The sequence below is a fragment of the Vitis vinifera genome, chromosome 4, assembly GCF_030704535.1.
Source record: "Vitis vinifera cultivar Pinot Noir 40024 chromosome 4, ASM3070453v1".
Taxonomy (NCBI): Eukaryota; Viridiplantae; Streptophyta; class Magnoliopsida; order Vitales; family Vitaceae; genus Vitis; species Vitis vinifera.
Window position 1 is genome coordinate 20,053,868 of NC_081808.1, and position 15,984 is coordinate 20,069,851.

Genomic DNA, 15,984 nt, shown 5'->3' on the forward strand with positions numbered 1-15,984 from the left:
TAAAATATATAATTTTTTTCTTTAATCTAAAAAGTTAGTTGATTTAGTATATACGTTTAAAAAAATAAACGTCATCTAAGTTTAATAATTTCTTTATCAAAAATAGTTTTTGGAAAAAATATATTATTTTTTAAAATAAGTCAGGTGTTTTTAAGTAGTTTTTTTGGTAAAGTAAGCAACTGAGCCCTTTTTTTTTTCTTACTTCTTTGACTGTTAAAACTTTGATTTCGTATCAAAACTTCAAAGCTTAGACATGGAAAAAATCTCTTCCCCAGACACCCCCTACTCCTCTATCTACAAAAAAAAGGGTGATCTCTAATTGCTCAACTCTGTGATTGTGAAAGTGGATGATGGATGATGCGGATTATCCTTCTTGGAAGCATTAGGTTCTTGCTATAATCCAAGGTTATGGAATAGCAAATTTCATTTCATAATCTTTTGCAAGGATGCTGAGATCACAATGGCAAATTTTGCACATATTGCCATCGGAAAGAGGAATTTGTTGTAAAAAAAGTGGATAAATTTTCCCATGAAGCTGTAAAACAATCGAGAAAGCTACCCACTGTTGTTGCTTACGCTAAAAAAATGATAATTCTCATGTGAAATAGTGATTTTGATGCCAAACTTCAGATTTTTTAAACCAAAAAGTTTTAAGAAACCAATGAGAAGTTATTAAGTGTCCACTTGACCTTGATTTATAAATTGAAACTTGATTTTTTTCTTTTTTTTAAAAAAAAAAGTTTTTGACACTTTTGATTTTTCTAGAAACTCTCTTAATAAAATTTTCTCTTTTCCTTCACTTTTTTGGTAGTCAAATATGTCTTATGAGACCAAATCTCCAAACATGTCTTATATTAAATAACTATTACAGTGCAAATTAGGTAAATTCATTAAATTTTTAAAACTAAATTTAATAAAATTGAATAGTTGCATTGTATGAATAATTAGAAAATGACTTAAGATGAATTGAATATATAGTTTAAGTCGATCTTTTGGATTAAATCATTTAATTTGAAGAGAAATTAGATCTAGACTTAAAGTTAAATCAAAATTTGGTTTAGATTTTCAATTTAATTTAATGAAAAATAAGTCTCAACACCTATTTACCATAGAGATTGTTTTTTTTTCTTATTAATTTTCTCTTATTTTACATTTTATTATTCTTTTCAATTGAAATCATTGTTATTTTAATTTTTCATCATAAATTATCAATCCAATTTCATTTGATCATATTAATCTGTTTTTTTTCATTCAAACCTTAATTACAAAAAATAATTAATCATAGTGGGCGACATTTAAAATCATTATACTATCATAACTTTTACTAAAAATCATTTTTGATCGAGTAAGAGTTACCATCGCATTAAGTTATAAATTTTATTTTGATACGACAAAAATCTATCCACGATTAAGCTTCACATTCTTCTTTTTCACTTCAAGAATGCACATAAATCTTGGCAAATCATCATATTCATACTTTTCACCAAAAACCAAAAAAAAAAAAAAATCAAAACTAAAAATAGAACTAAAATAAATCCACAACCTATGTGCACAACAACCACATCACAAACCAAGAATAATCCTCAATTATTCAAAAAATGCAAATAACTTAAGCAATTCTTTCCCTTTATGCCTCTTTCTAAAAATCATCAAATGCTAGCTGCAGTTTATAACAAAGAAAAAGAAAAATAAAAAACTTGTGTAATATTTTTTACTTTTTATTTTTTATTTTTAAAATCATTACTTTGTCAAAAAAAAAAAAAAAAAAAACACTCGAATACGACGTCGTTTAACAGGGGATTTAATGTGGAAATGCAATTTTTGATTGAAAGGATATGAAGAGGTGAGGTGCTGAGAAATGGCGCTGCCTCAAATGGAGGTTGTGGGTCTGCATACATCCATATCTCTTTATAGAGAAACATGGAGAAGTCATTATCTCCATCGCTTTCAGTTCACCACTCTAGGCAAGAAATCTTTTCTCCATGGTTGTTCCTTCCAATTTCGAGCTTGGAGCAGAAGTCGAGAGCTCGTCTCCCCTCGAACTAACCTCTCCATCATTCGACGGGTTAATGCCACTGAACGAGTCGAAGAAGAATTTGATGTTATCGACAACCCAGCAGCGGCGAGTACGATGAGCTCCTCCGAGGACGAGGAGTCATCAGCCTCAACTTTCCTATCTTTGAGCGAGAAGCCTGATAGGAACATGGCCCTCCTCGATGACTATGAGTTGGAGGAACTTGACTTTGCCTCCAACCCTAACCATCGCAGTGGTACATACTCTTTTCTTTCTTCTTCCTTTTCCTTTTTTCTGTAAAATTATTTGCCCTCTCTTTGATTGTTGAGAAAACCCAAGAAAAAGAAAAGCAAATGCAGCATTTCCAATCTATTGTTTCGTGCATGAATAGAAGCTGTCTAATTGTTTTGAATGATAGAGAATGAAGCTTTATTCACAGACAGAAATTGGCCTTCCCCAGATTATTATCCATGATTCATGCTTTTTACTTTTCTATGTTGTCTGAGAAACCTTAGGGCTATCTCCTCTTAGTAGTTCTGAATTTTATGAGTCAAATGCAGGATATGTGGCTGTGCTTGGCAAGCCCAATGTTGGAAAGAGTACCCTTGCAAACCAAATGATAGGCCAAAAGTTGTCAATTGTTACTGATAAACCTCAAACCACAAGGCATCGAATCCTTGGTATATGTTCTGGTCCAGAGTATCAGGTTTGAACATTTTGTATATAATAGATTATCATGCTTGATGTTAGTTGCCTCTTTAAATTTTCATTTGACTTTCACTTAACTGTTATGCAACAATGCTGAAAGCAAAAAATCTAGACACAGGTACATAGCGTACATGGCATTTACAGAAACTTCCATGCCTTGGGCTTGCCACCTTGATGAATCCCTAGCAGGATTCTGCTCCTGGATTGGGTTAACGAGATGTTCCTACAATCTTTTTGACATTCAATTGCCCCCTTATGAAGTCCTTTCTGAAGTCAGATGCTTATAAGTTATATTAGTCACAGATCCATCTACCCAGACAATAAATGGGTATTGGTCAGGGGTAGTCCATCTTATGTGCCAGGAACCTCGAAAACTAATTTTATGGTGGTTGGCAGTAGCTGATTTTTTTAAGCTCCTGTTTTTATTTTTTTATTTTTTTTTTATTTTTTTATTTTATTTTTATTTTTTATTTTTTATTTTTTTGCATATAGATATACTATTTTCATAAAACCATACTGAACAAATCTGCTTGCTTGCCTTTTATTCATGTTTGAAAAGTGTAGTTTAGTTGTCTAACTAATATTGTCTGGAGAGCAGTTCCCTCCTAGTACTTCCCATTGGTGCTGAACTGCCAACTCTTCTCCTATGGATTCTATGGAGTAGCTTGTATGGCTCAACATTCAAATGCTTGATGTTTGCCCAAGTTGGGATAGGGTTTAGTGAGCATGAAGTGAGCTTGATGCTTCTCACCATTGAGTACATAAGATGGTTTGAAAGTCTTGATTTGATGCTTGGAGCTGAAGGTTGATTGAGGCAAGAAGCTTGTCTCAAGACTCTCAACCAAGTTGGGAAGGATGGGGTATTCATCACTATCCTTAGTAGGTGTCACCAGAAGTGCATCATTCACTGAGGGGGATGGCTAGCTAATATCCTAGCCATTCCCTAGGTATTGATGGGAATGCCTGGCTGACACCTTGGTCAATTCACCTATAAGCTTACTTTCCCAATCCACCATGTTCCCTCACTTATAGACTTAAGAACCTCTTTGAGGTCACCCTTGGCACTGGTTGCTGCAAAAGCCATATTTGGCTCAGCATCCTATTATAGGCCTATAATACTGGCACTCTCCAATTTTACTTAGCGTACCCTTGTTGACATGACACAACATGGATGTGAGTGTGGCATCCTTGGTCTATACTCCTATTTTGTTTTGGATATGGTTGTTTGATTTTGATTAATTTATTATTATTTTTATTTTCAACTTCCTTAGTAGGTTGTTACATTGAAAAAAGAGGAAATTCATGTATATGTAGAGATAAGGAAGAAAAGATAAAAATAGAAGGAAAAATATAGGAAGTTCTTATCAAAGATATCTTTACTTTTAATTGATTTCTAATTGGTTTTTCCTTTTTCCATTTGTTATGTCATATCCTGCTATCTATATCTAATTTTTGGATCATTTTTAGTTGGTTCCTCATATCCTAGATTTTTGAGTTAAAAGAATCTAACTCCTAGATATGTACCTGCACCTGATAACCAAGTCCAAGTCCAAGTCCAAGCACCATAGTTCTAGGCTTTGTTCAAGGTTAGGCTCACCATTGGCTTTGGGCTTATTAACCAGCTTCTCCCAGGACCCTTGTATAAAGGCTGAATGGGCCACATTGGAATATGTTATGCCACTCATAACTTTTGAGCCCTAGGGTTCCTCTTAGGTTCTCAAAGTACCTCCACTTGTGAGGCCCCTTCCAAGTCTATTGTTAAACTCTTGAATCCCCCCATCTCTCATTTTCCATGTTCCCCACAAATTGATAGGATTCACCATCGAAGTGAATAATCTCTTCCAACAAAAAACTTATTGTTACTACATTAGTGATTATACTCCGTTGGCTATTCTGTTCCGTTCATCTTGGTGTAGGACTTTATATTTTCTTGTGATTTACACTTAGTTGAAGATTCAAGGTTGTTGGAGAATCAGCCAATGATAATACAGGTCAGTATGGAGAATTATTAAAAGGGTAATGATTTTTACATGCGACATAAAGTGGACTTTAGGGAATTAAGAAATTGAGTGCTTTTTTATTTAGATGAAAATGGGATTTTAAATTGAGTGCTTAAGCATTCTAATTAGGCTCTCAAGCGCTTAAAATGCTCAGGCACTGCCCAGAGGTGCTCATGCATTGCCTATAGGTTCTCAAGTGTTGGAAGCGCACAAACCCACTTAACCAAAGCTTGAGTGTTTGAAGCCTGGATGCCCAGGTTTCACAGTTTGCAATGTTTCTATTTTTTTCCCCATATTTTGGCAAACACATTTTGGAAAATTACGATTTCGGAATTAGGCCAAGTCTACTTGGGTTTCTCCCATATATATTTCTTGTATAATTTTCATTTTCTCCTTGATGTGCAAATAGCCTAAGAGTCAGTAGATTTTCTGTTTCTTGAAACTTTCAAAGGTGTTTTCTTTCATTCTTGGATTCATGAGAGAGAATTGCATCCTCTCAAGGCGTTGGGAAGTCCACTAAGAAGCTCGGTGGTGGTATGTCATAGACATGAGGTTAGGTGTAGGTATTAGGGTATAAGTCTTAGGGAATAGTAATCATTAGGTAAATCTGTGTACCTAATATTTCAAAATTAGTGGATTATAGCTTTGCAATCTTTAATCCCATGATTTTTATACATGCAAAGTCTCTAGGAGACTTTATGGGTGGTTTCCATGTAAATTGTCTCTTATTATGGGTTTGAAATTCTTGATATATTGATTAACTGTTTAATTAATTGAAGAATTCTTAAAAGATAAAAATTTGTAGCCTTTGGGCTAATTAGAGAAGAAACTACCTATTCACCCACCTCTAGGTAGTTCCATGACTAAGATCTTCATTTTTCACCTACTATAAACACAAACATAGAATCAAAATCATTTTTTGTATTTGCAAATTGGATCTAGGAAGGAGAGTCATATTACCCTTTTGATTTAGGAATACCATTAATTTGATTTCACTTAACTGTTCTTTATAAAGGACAACTAGTGACTCATGCATATAATCAAAAAAGAAAAATTAATGCACTTTTTCCTCTTTGTTTCTTCTCCTCAAAACCAATTTTCATAATGTTTTTCTTTTCAAATTTTTGGAAGAGTACAATATAATCTGACATACTATTATTTAATTCCTGTAATCCCCATTGTAATTCATGATTTGGTTTTCTATGAGATCATGTTAACATTTTTTATCCTAGGGATATGTGTGAGTGCCATTTGTCAAATAGAGTTAATTTCCAAAACTTTGTGTACTGTCAGTTGTTGCAAAATTTGGTTTCTTTTTACGTGGAACATTTTATTCAGTTATTTTTTTTTATTTATTTATTTTATTTTTTCTGTGTTGTGTGTGTGTGGTTCTTTTGAACTACTTAATTTGGCCTTGTTCTCACTTACCTTGTATCAGTGTAATAGCTGTTTTTTGTTTTTGTCTTTGCTTTTTTCTTCATTCTATTTTTTATAGGAATATAAGTCACTATTTATTAAATTTTTTTTAAAATATCATTGAGTGAAGAACCAACATGGTTCCATAAATACATAAACATACACAACCCCATGCCTTCACACACACATATAAAAGTAATATGCTATTAAGCTCTTAAAAACGCATGAACTTATGTTTTGCTTGTAGATGATACTTTATGACACACCTGGTGTTATTGAGAAGAAAATGCACAAGTTGGACTCCATGATGATGAAGAATGTCCGCAGTGCTACCATTAATGCGGACTGTGTAGTGGTTCTTGTTGATGCATGTAAGGAACCCCAAAAGGTATGGTTCTTTGTTTGGGAAACATTTTTCGGGCTTTCTTACTTCTGCTAAATTTATTTTCTTTTCCCTAGATTGATGAAGTGTTGGAAGAAGGTGTGGGAAACCTCAAAGATAAACTACCCACTTTGCTAGTTTTGAATAAGAAAGATCTGATCAAACCTGGTGAAATTGCAAAGAAACTCGAGGTCAGAACCTGTTAATTGATATTATTACTTTTAAGAAAGACATGTAATTTGTTGATGTGGCTAATTATGTAGTATAAAAAATAAAGGGCAAATTACTATTACCTCTCCTGAGACTCGCAAATATGTCTCTATCTATGATTTACCTGATGCTTGCACAAACCCCATCATGAACAGTTGTAAATGCTCAGCAATTGAAACTGCTGATTTTTTATTTTCATTTTTTTCCTTTTAAATTTAGTTTCACTCTTACACTATTTTTTGTTCTGAAAAAGGCCAATATGCTCTTCTTTTCTACTAAGTTTGACCTAGTTATTTATTATTAGCTATAGAAAAAGACAGAGTTGTTGGTAGTTTGATCTTCCTTTGTACTGTTGCTTGGTTTTTATCAGGATAACATTTGATGAAGATGTAACCAGAGACAAACAAAGTGATTCTTGCTTTTCCTGCAGACCCAATTCTCTTCTCCTGATTTACCATTTTTTACTACTGTCCTCAAGTTGTGTTGTATGCCCCCTCTTAGTTTCATTTCCTCTTTAACCTATCAAAAAATGAAAAATAAAAAAAATCTCATCTCCTCTTTAATTTACCCTCTTTCCCCAGTTATCTCTAGTCAAATCAAAGATTTTATATTTAGCTTGACCACAGTTCGGGGTATACAAATACAAAGGAAAGTCATTCTGAGATCTGCTTGGAGCTTCTTCCCCACATATCTTAACTGGACACACACTGCTCTTTTCTTAAAAAACAATTTCTATCAGCCCTAAAATAAAAAATGAAAAAGCAGACAGGAACAGTTTGATTCTCTAAGCAAGCAGGTTTTGGGGGTTCATGCAGATCCAGTATAGTCTGGTTTTTGATCCACAAGGATCAAGATCAAATGAGCGTTTGTTCAAAGGGAAGGCGGAGGTAGTACTTCAAATGGTGAAGAGAAGTGGCTCAGCAGGGAATGAATGGGAAATCTTCAAGGACGACTTCTTTGTTGGTGAAACGAAGGGCTAAATAGCCCCTCTTCCCTTACTCTTATCACCTTTTAATCTCTTTCTCAGAGTGAGTAATGGGTTTGGGGAATTGGGCATCAAGGTTATGGGCTATCGAAGATAGGGACAAGAGAAAAATAAGCATACAAATAAAATCAAGGCTTTTCTATTTAGCATGGTGGTTTTGTGGACCTCACCACTACCATTGATGAGGAAATAAGGAGGAAAATATTAGGAGTTGCCCATTTGGGAGAGTTTGATCAACAAGTGAAGTGTGAAAATGGTTCAAAATGGATTCATAGGTTTATTGGGTTTTACCCATGATTTTATATAGAGAACCTTTTATGATTGCTGTCTTGTTCTATTTTGATTTCTTGTTTTCGTTCTTTGATTTATCTAATCTCCTCTAAGGAGGTAGATGTGGATGATGTCAAACTTCTTTGGTCCATTTTCTGTACTCACGCATATGTTATTAGATCATTACTATGCTTCTTAATCATGGTGTGCTAAAATTCTTACTTTGAACTGTTTATTCTGAATGAGTATCATTTTCCTTTCAGTGGTATGAGAAATTCATAGATGTTGATGAGGTCATACCAGTGAGTGCCAAGTATGGTCAAGGAGTAGATGATGTCAAGGATTGGATATTGTCAAAACTTCCTCTTGGGCCAGCTTATTATCCAAAGGTATATTAATTCAAGATTTTTGCTTCTTTATGTGTGTGTGTTTGTGCATCCCTTTCCCTTCAAGAATGGGCATTGATAATTTTTGGTTGCATCCTTATCATTTTAACCTTATCCCAACTATTTGAAGTCATCTATATAAAGCAACCAGCATCTTGAATGCTTTGAAGCCAGGATATGCAAGCAGATATTGCTTTGTGAAATCACCTGCAGAAAGAGAAGTTTAAATCGTAGTCAAGTTAAAATGTTCTTGTGTTGGTTTGACCATGCTTTGCACCCAGAAGAAGCAAGTACATGACATATTAAACTTATCCCTTTGACTCTAGGCGTGTCTTTAGTTCTCTTTGCTGTAGTCTTCTAGCTTTATATGAAATTATTGCTAGACCTTTAAGAAATACAAAGTATTAATTCCATTCTTTTGTGCCATTGCAAAGTTTACATATTAGAGGAGGTTTTCATCAGATTGATAATGGTGTAAGACTTTATTTCTTACATGAATCCAGATTGCCTCAAATTATATCTCAAAATAAGAACAAAGAAACATGTTTTTTTTTTAATCGTTTCATGTCTGAAAACTATTGCTTGTTGCATATAACTAACAATCACACTGTTGTTTCACTTGTTTCCTTAGGACATTGTTAGTGAGCACCCGGAAAGATTCTTTGTAGGTGAGATTGTTAGAGAAAAGATCTTCATGCAATATCGTAATGAAGTTCCTTATGCATGTCAGGTACATGCTTGATTATCTCTACCTTCTTGTGATTTATGAGACATGGTTATCCTTTCCATTTTTTGGTTGTATTTTATTCCTTGGTTGCTTATTGTGCCTTTTGATTTCCTAGAAAGTAACATCTAATGGAGGAGTGTCGTCCCTTGATTTTTGAATCCTGCAGGTCAATGTAGTGAGTTACAAAACTAGACCAACTGCTAAAGATTTTATTCAAGTTGAGATTGTTGTCGAGAAGAACTCACAGAAAATCATCCTCATTGGAAAGGTAAGTAGACTTGTTTTGGTAGGTTTTTCTTGACAATATGTTTGATGCATGATTGCTTGTGGGACCCTCCAGACAATGGTGGGATAGACAGGTTGTTTGGTTTGAATAGGAAGAAGAATTGCTCAAGAGGGAGGAGGCAGTATACCATGAGAGAGGGAGTTCTCATGGCCCAGTGTGGTGGCCCAAACAAAGTCTAGGATTCTGTTCCTAGGAATGAGGTCAATATTGCCTAGTCTGGTGGATTTGAAATATGTTCCAGTCTGCTTCAGGCAAGCTTCTGCAGCTAAACCAGGGGCCCAAAACAAAATCACATGGGTTGCAAAGATATCAATCACAAAAGTGGCTATTCATGTCACATTTTAGTTCCTTGCAAGCTATCCGGCAAGCTGTAATTAACCTGAGTGTGGAATCTGATCAGCCCATTTACATGTTATTCTGCTCATCATATGTTCTAAATATCTCGTCAATATTATTTTGTGTGGTTGCATGTTTTAGAAATTTCAATTTCTGGTACATCATTTTAAAATCAATTAACTGGGTGTAGAATTTTAAAAACTTACCATTAAGGGTTTGCCATGCTGTGTAAGAACTTTTAAAATATGAAGAACTCATCATTTGTACTTAGCTTATATTTTTGAGCTTCAGCATTTCTTTTCTTTCCTTTCTTTCTCTTTCTTTTTTAGTTTTGTCACATCTCTTCCACTAATGATTGGCCACCTGCCTCTTATAAAAATTTGTCTTATTTGCTGATATGTGATGTACTGGCTGCTAGAGGTTTGGTCCATGTTAGTTTCTCTCCTCTACTAGAGATTTTGTTTGTTAAACACTATATTTGGACTGAAGCATCAAATATTGATCTCCTTGGAAATAGAGGGGAGATGCTGAAAATGTTAATTTATACAGAAAATTGAAATCTTAAATAAAATTTTGGAATGTTTTGCAACTCCAAAATCTCTCAAAATAGAACAACTATCTAAAAATGTTAACATTTTGTCGAAATTTAAAGTTTGATCATTGTTGCTTTCAGTTTATTTGGTGAGTGCATGCGCATAGACAAACATTAACCATCAGAATTGTTCATGAGTTCTCATGTAATCAGAATTGCTGCAGGAAGGGAAGGCGCTGAAACTACTTGCAACAGCAGCTCGGCTTGACATTGAAGATTTCTTGCAAAAGAAGGTGTTTCTTGAGGTGCTGGCTTCCTTCTTCACACTGCAATAGCTACTATATCAATTAATGCTATAATTTCTCACAAACAATTTTTCCACATATATAGTATCTCATTGCACCGTCATCACTAAATAGACTGGTGCCGTAATGCAGAAAAACTTCAGCTATCACTCAGGATTGTTATTGAAAAACATTGACGTTGGGGCAACTAACTGTTTGAACAGGTGGAAGTGAAAGTAAAAGAGAACTGGCGGCAAGATGAAGGGCTTCTTAAGTACTACGGTTATGGAGGCCAAATTCAAGCGCTATAATGTCAAATATCATCAGCTAATTAGTGCATGACTTCTTAATGTGAGTGGAGATGGTAGCGTGCTAAAATCATGACCATGTGTTATTTACTTTGATCATTTGGAGCCTCTAATCAACATTCTTTATGGCTGGAGTCTGGTGCTGTTGCAATCTTCAACTGGACCGTTTCTCTCATGGCAAGGGAAGTGATTACGACGGCAAGGCCCTTTCCGGTGTTCTTCATTACTGTACTGCTAAACATGGACCCAAAGGTCCCAGAGCTGGATTTGAAGCAATATGCTTTGTCAAGGGTATTTCTTGATGTCCACAGAAACTAGGGGGCTGTAGTCCTCCTTGAATATGATTTGAGGTTTTCTATCATGGGAACAGTTCCTGTAATATGAATTTTTGGTAGACTTAGAGCGTGTAATTTTGTATTAAAATTGAAGACATTTGTCAAACTAAGTGGGCAGTAAACTTTAGGGTGTCCGATGTGCGCACGTTCGATCGTTAGGTGAGTAGGGCAGACAAGGGCACTCAATCGGTCATCGTAGGCTATCAATATGGGATTGGTTGAAGCTTGGCCAGTAGTGGAGGAACGCCCCATTTCCACGGGTAAAAAAGAAGTGGATCCGCAAATCGCGCCGATAAGCATATCACTTACCGGGTAAGAGAGTTGAAAGTAAATTGGATGCTCAGTCTTTACACCACTGAACATGGCGTGGAGAGCTCATGTCGCCATCGGCATGGTCATAGACTCGTAAATAATCAACACCATCAAATAGGGAGAGGCAAGGCAGCGCCTTCATCTTAACTGGGATAACAAATCACGGAAAAGTAGATATCTGAAAGGCCCCACATTTTTAAAGGGTACCGTGGGGGTGGGCCATATTGCGCTCCACCACAACCATCTTTAAATATGGTGGGACCTGGGTAGGGGCACCACCGGACATCTGAGGATCCTCCCCACATGGGTGCCACTACCCAACATACATGATTAGGGCGCGTGGTGCGTCCGACGCAGGCAAGACCCTTGCTAGAGTTCAAATTCCCAAATTCTTCACTTTTGTTTTTATCCAGCACGCTGGAGAGTGGGGATTCCATGATTGTAATACGCCCAGCTGTTTTAACCTTCAAAACCATAACACAAAGGCCTACTACGGCTTGTAATCAAACGAATCAACCCACCATGGATTTTCAGAGCCTGCCAAGAATATTAAGGGTGCCCACGTCCAACCTCTCTTTCTTTTTTTTTTTTTTAAAAAAAAAAAGAATAAAAGTGAAAGATTGTACCCTATGGACCTAAATTACCCTTAGAAAAAGAGATCGTGAAAGAAAAAAAGAGTGGCATATGATTAAAAGCAGATGTTGAAGGGGAAATGACTTAAACATGACACCCTTTTGATTTATCTTGAGAGGGGAAAACAATCCAGTCCTAAAGTGAATTAGAATGAGCCATTTTCACTATCATGAAAAGAAGGGTTTCATATTCAATCGTGCTTTTGACCTCTCTCTTTTTCTAAAACAGAGTCCTTCTGCTTTAAAACAACCCCTTCATTCTTTTCAGCATTGACACTGAGTGAGAGAGATGAGGCATCTGAGTTGGGTTCTCTGTTTACTTCTTTTGATCCAACAGCAAGGTTTTCAGGTCCAAGTTGAAGCGGGAGATGGATTCATCAGAACAAGAGGAGTGCATTTTGTGATGAATGGTAGCCCTTACTATGCAAATGGCTTCAATGCCTACTGGCTGATGTATTTGGCTTCTGACCCATCTCAGCGTGCCAAAGTCTCAGCTGCTTTCCGTGAAGCTTCAAGCCATGGCCTCACTGTGGCAAGAACCTGGGCTTTCAGTGATGGTGGGTACAGGCCTCTTCAGTACTCTCCTGGCTTTTACAATCAGCAAATGTTCAAGGTCTAACTCTCTTTCATACTCATCCTTTTTATTATCATCTCTCCTTCTGATTCTCAAGTCTCCATGTTGTCGATTTTATTTTTGTTCTCGCTTTTGAAGGGATTAGATTTCGTTGTTGCTGAGGCCAGAAGGTACGGAATCAAGCTTATACTGAGCTTGGTGAATAACTATGAAAGCTTTGGTGGTAAAAAACAGTATGTGAACTGGGCTAGAAGTCGAGGACAGCACCTCTCATCTGAAGATGATTTCTTTAGAAACCCTGTTGTTAAAGGATACTACAAGAGCCATGTTAAAGTAAGTAATTTGTGGGTCTTCTCTCTCACACTTCAACTGCCTTTCCTTCTTACATCCATCGATTTAAAACAAACCCGGAATTAAAGAAATTGCTTAGTTGACGCATAATATGGCTGTTCTTTTCCTTTTTGAAACCATGATTTCGTTTTATCTTATGTCCTTTCCACAGTAGATGTAGTGTTTCATAGTGACTAATCTCTCAGCTTTTCCTTTGTGTGAGAAGTGTGTTTTTTTTTTCCAGGGTGGGTTTAAAGTGGGATGTGGAATTATGATGTCTATTCTGAGTTATCTGTATCTTCTTGTAGACTGTGCTTAACAGATACAACAGCTTTACTGGAGTTATTTACAAGAATGATCCAACTATTATGGCCTGGGAGCTTATGAATGAGCCTAGATGCACATCAGATCCATCAGGAAGGACCATTCAGGTTGTTTTGATAACTTTCTCTCTGTTTCTTTTATTCTTACAATTTTAGGTCTTAACTTTTGACTACACACTACCTTCTTCATTGTCCAATTTAATTTCTTCGCCAAATTCCTTTTGGTTGGTAGTTTGATTTAATCTTCCATCTGCCCTCAAAGTTTCCTGGCATCAAATTTTGCCTTTTGATTTAAACCTCTACATGCCCACTACTATAATTAGAGACTGCAGTATGTCATATGACAAACAGAGGGGCCAATTCAATTGGTACTCGGCCAGCCATTGAGTGGTTTACATAATTCCACCTACCAACCAGCCCCAGTCACATGAGGGTCATCCACTCAAATGAATACTATAGATTTCAAGTAGTTGATGGCTTCTGAAAACTACTTGTCGGGAGAAATTCTCAACTCATGTTCAATTTGCTTGCTTTTGCTTGGAATTATGTTAAATTCAGTTTACTGGTGGTTGTGGGACAGGCTTGGATAATGGAGATGGCTTCTTTTGTGAAGTCAATAGACAGGAATCACTTGCTGGAAGCTGGTTTAGAAGGCTTCTATGGACAAACAACACCTTGGAGGACGAGACTCAATCCTGGATATTATATAGGAACAGACTTCATTGCAAATAATCGAATCCGTGGAATTGACTTTGCTACAGTTCATTCATATCCTGATCAATGGTAACTATCATCTAAAAATAAGAATATATCAAGTTTCATGAAGATACATGATATTTAGATTTCATTTGTTGGTCAGTCCAAGAAAATAAACAAGCATAAGATAGGTTCTTGATTATCCATATTTCGTCTGTATGCAGCTAAAAACAGGCTTATTGATGTGGTGGGTTTAGAATTGTTTAAGCTTTCATGAAATTTACTACTGATCAAGCTGCAATTTTTCTATAAGAGATTTGTGTCAGTTCCCTGATTTGGATTTTGGTTCCTGTTGTTGTGTGAGCAGGCTCTCAGGCTCGAATGAACAATCTCAACTTTCTTTCCTGAACAATTGGCTGGGTGCCCACATCCAAGATGCCCAAAACATTCTCCGAAAGCCAGTACTCCTCACAGAGTTTGGAAAATCATGGAAAGATCCTGGTTTCAGCACCTACCAGAGGGACCAGCTGTTCAACACTGTGTACAACCAGATATACTCATCAGCTAGACGTGGAGGTGCAGCTGCTGGTGGCCTCTTCTGGCAACTTCTAACAGAAGGCATGGACTCCTTCCGGGATGGGTATGACATAGTTCTAAGCGAGAGCCCTTCAACTGCAAATGTCATAGCTCAGCAGTCACGCAAGATTGATCAAATTCGGAAAATATTTGCAAGAATGAGAAATATGACGAAGTGGAAGAGTGCGAGGGCCAGTAGACGAGCTGAATGGCTGGCTAGAAACAGGAGCAAACGTATTGGGAACTGAGCAGATGCAGTTCTTATACGAAATTGGAGTGTGCAAAACTTTGCAAAATGTTAGTTACGACAGGTTTTGGGAGGTGGGTTCTCTTTGTGATGAATGATGTTCGTCCAGGGGAGCAGCTGCATAAGATTGATAGAGTATGTAATTTTTCTAGATATATACTTTGTGAAGTGTGTTGTTTAAGGAGAAGTATGTTAGTGAAGAAGAGAAAAAATGTGAAAAGCCACAACTCAGTTTTTGCCCTTCATACCAGTCCTTGGCTGGTGGCTGCTGATGAAATTAATGCCTACCATCTGCGTTGCTCAATATTTCATAAATGAGATTTGTTAGCTTTTTTAATATAATGTGAGACCATATATAATGTAAATATTATTTAAGGGTATCAATTGATAGGTAGGTAAATCAATTTATTGAGCATCCAAGAGTCTTATGTATGGAAGACTCTATTATAAATGGGGAGTTAGAAAATTTAAGTTATATGAATGTAGTGTTATAACTTTTGTAACTCCATTATTATGAAATTGAATTTATACATTATGTTTATGAGTAATGAAGGAAAATGGAAAAATATAACATATGCAATTATATAAATGTATTCAAGTTTATAACCCACCCATTAATTTGTATATAATGGTTATAAATAATGAATATAACTCTTATATAGTCTTAGATGGGAAGACTAAGAGATGTACAACTTTTATAAGTTAAGAACCCAAACCACACTCTTATTCTTATGTTATTTTATTGTTTTATTTTTAACAACATACATTATATATGTGATCCATCCACTATATGACAATAATGAGTTGAAGACCTTGATAATACAATTCATAAGGTGATTCAATCCCACTTCGAAAATGTTATTGGTATCATGGATCAAGGTAAGAATATAATTATTATTTTAGTATTTATATTTATTTTGTTTTATGCATCCAAAATTGTTTTTTAAAATAATTATTTCTACATAAAGTTTATAAAAGTTTGGTTAACAAGATTAAATTGAAAGATGAAGATAAACGTATAACGCAATGGTCTTTTGTGACCGGTTGAAAGGCATTTGTTTACTAGAAACTCTTGTCAAATGGCCTTCTTTCTAGTTATCTCCCTGCTACCTTTA

At 35.8% G+C, this 15,984-nt stretch overlaps 2 protein-coding genes across 4 annotated transcripts; both read left to right on the top strand.

Moving 5' to 3' along the window:
* Positions 1-1,823: 1,823 nt before the first annotated feature.
* Positions 1,824-11,285, top strand: LOC100265087 (GTPase ERA-like, chloroplastic). Of its 3 annotated transcripts, XM_002264223.4 has the most exons (9): positions 1,824-2,270; positions 2,575-2,720; positions 6,386-6,526; positions 6,598-6,711; positions 8,249-8,374; positions 9,003-9,101; positions 9,265-9,366; positions 10,477-10,557; positions 10,761-11,285. In XM_002264223.4, the coding sequence occupies exons 1-9, from the start codon at positions 1,859-1,861 to the stop codon at positions 10,845-10,847; spliced, it is 1,308 nt and encodes a 435-aa protein (XP_002264259.1). In that variant the 5' UTR covers positions 1,824-1,858; the 3' UTR covers positions 10,848-11,285. The 3 variants fall into 3 exon arrangements, with proteins under 3 accessions (XP_002264259.1, XP_019075068.1, XP_010649120.1); XM_019219523.2 differs by lacking the exon at positions 6,598-6,711 and having other exon boundaries at positions 1,844-2,270; XM_010650818.3 differs by lacking the exons at positions 10,477-10,557; positions 10,761-11,285 and adding an exon at positions 9,439-9,881 and having other exon boundaries at positions 1,844-2,270.
* Positions 11,286-11,970: 685 nt separating this feature from the next.
* LOC100259912 (mannan endo-1,4-beta-mannosidase 7) lies at positions 11,971-15,203 on the top strand. Its single transcript, XM_002264079.5, has 5 exons — positions 11,971-12,736; positions 12,836-13,030; positions 13,336-13,458; positions 13,931-14,133; positions 14,414-15,203. The coding sequence occupies exons 1-5, from the start codon at positions 12,413-12,415 to the stop codon at positions 14,868-14,870; spliced, it is 1,302 nt and encodes a 433-aa protein (XP_002264115.1). The 5' UTR covers positions 11,971-12,412; the 3' UTR covers positions 14,871-15,203.
* Positions 15,204-15,984: the final 781 nt, after the last annotated feature.

Bases quoted from the DNA above. Each gene is read 5' to 3' on its own strand.
- LOC100265087 (XM_002264223.4), top strand. From the start codon at position 1,859: ATGGCGCTGCCTCAAATGGAGGTTGTGGGTCTGCATACATCCATATCT. The intron at 2,271-2,574 runs GTACATACTCTT...AGTCAAATGCAG, and splicing joins CAACCCTAACCATCGCAGTG to GATATGTGGCTGTGCTTGGC. The intron at 6,712-8,248 runs GTCAGAACCTGT...TTTTCCTTTCAG, and splicing joins AAATTGCAAAGAAACTCGAG to TGGTATGAGAAATTCATAGA.
- LOC100259912 (XM_002264079.5), top strand. From the start codon at position 12,413: ATGAGGCATCTGAGTTGGGTTCTCTGTTTACTTCTTTTGATCCAACAG. The intron at 13,031-13,335 runs GTAAGTAATTTG...ATCTTCTTGTAG, and splicing joins ACTACAAGAGCCATGTTAAA to ACTGTGCTTAACAGATACAA. The intron at 13,459-13,930 runs GTTGTTTTGATA...GTTGTGGGACAG, and splicing joins CATCAGGAAGGACCATTCAG to GCTTGGATAATGGAGATGGC.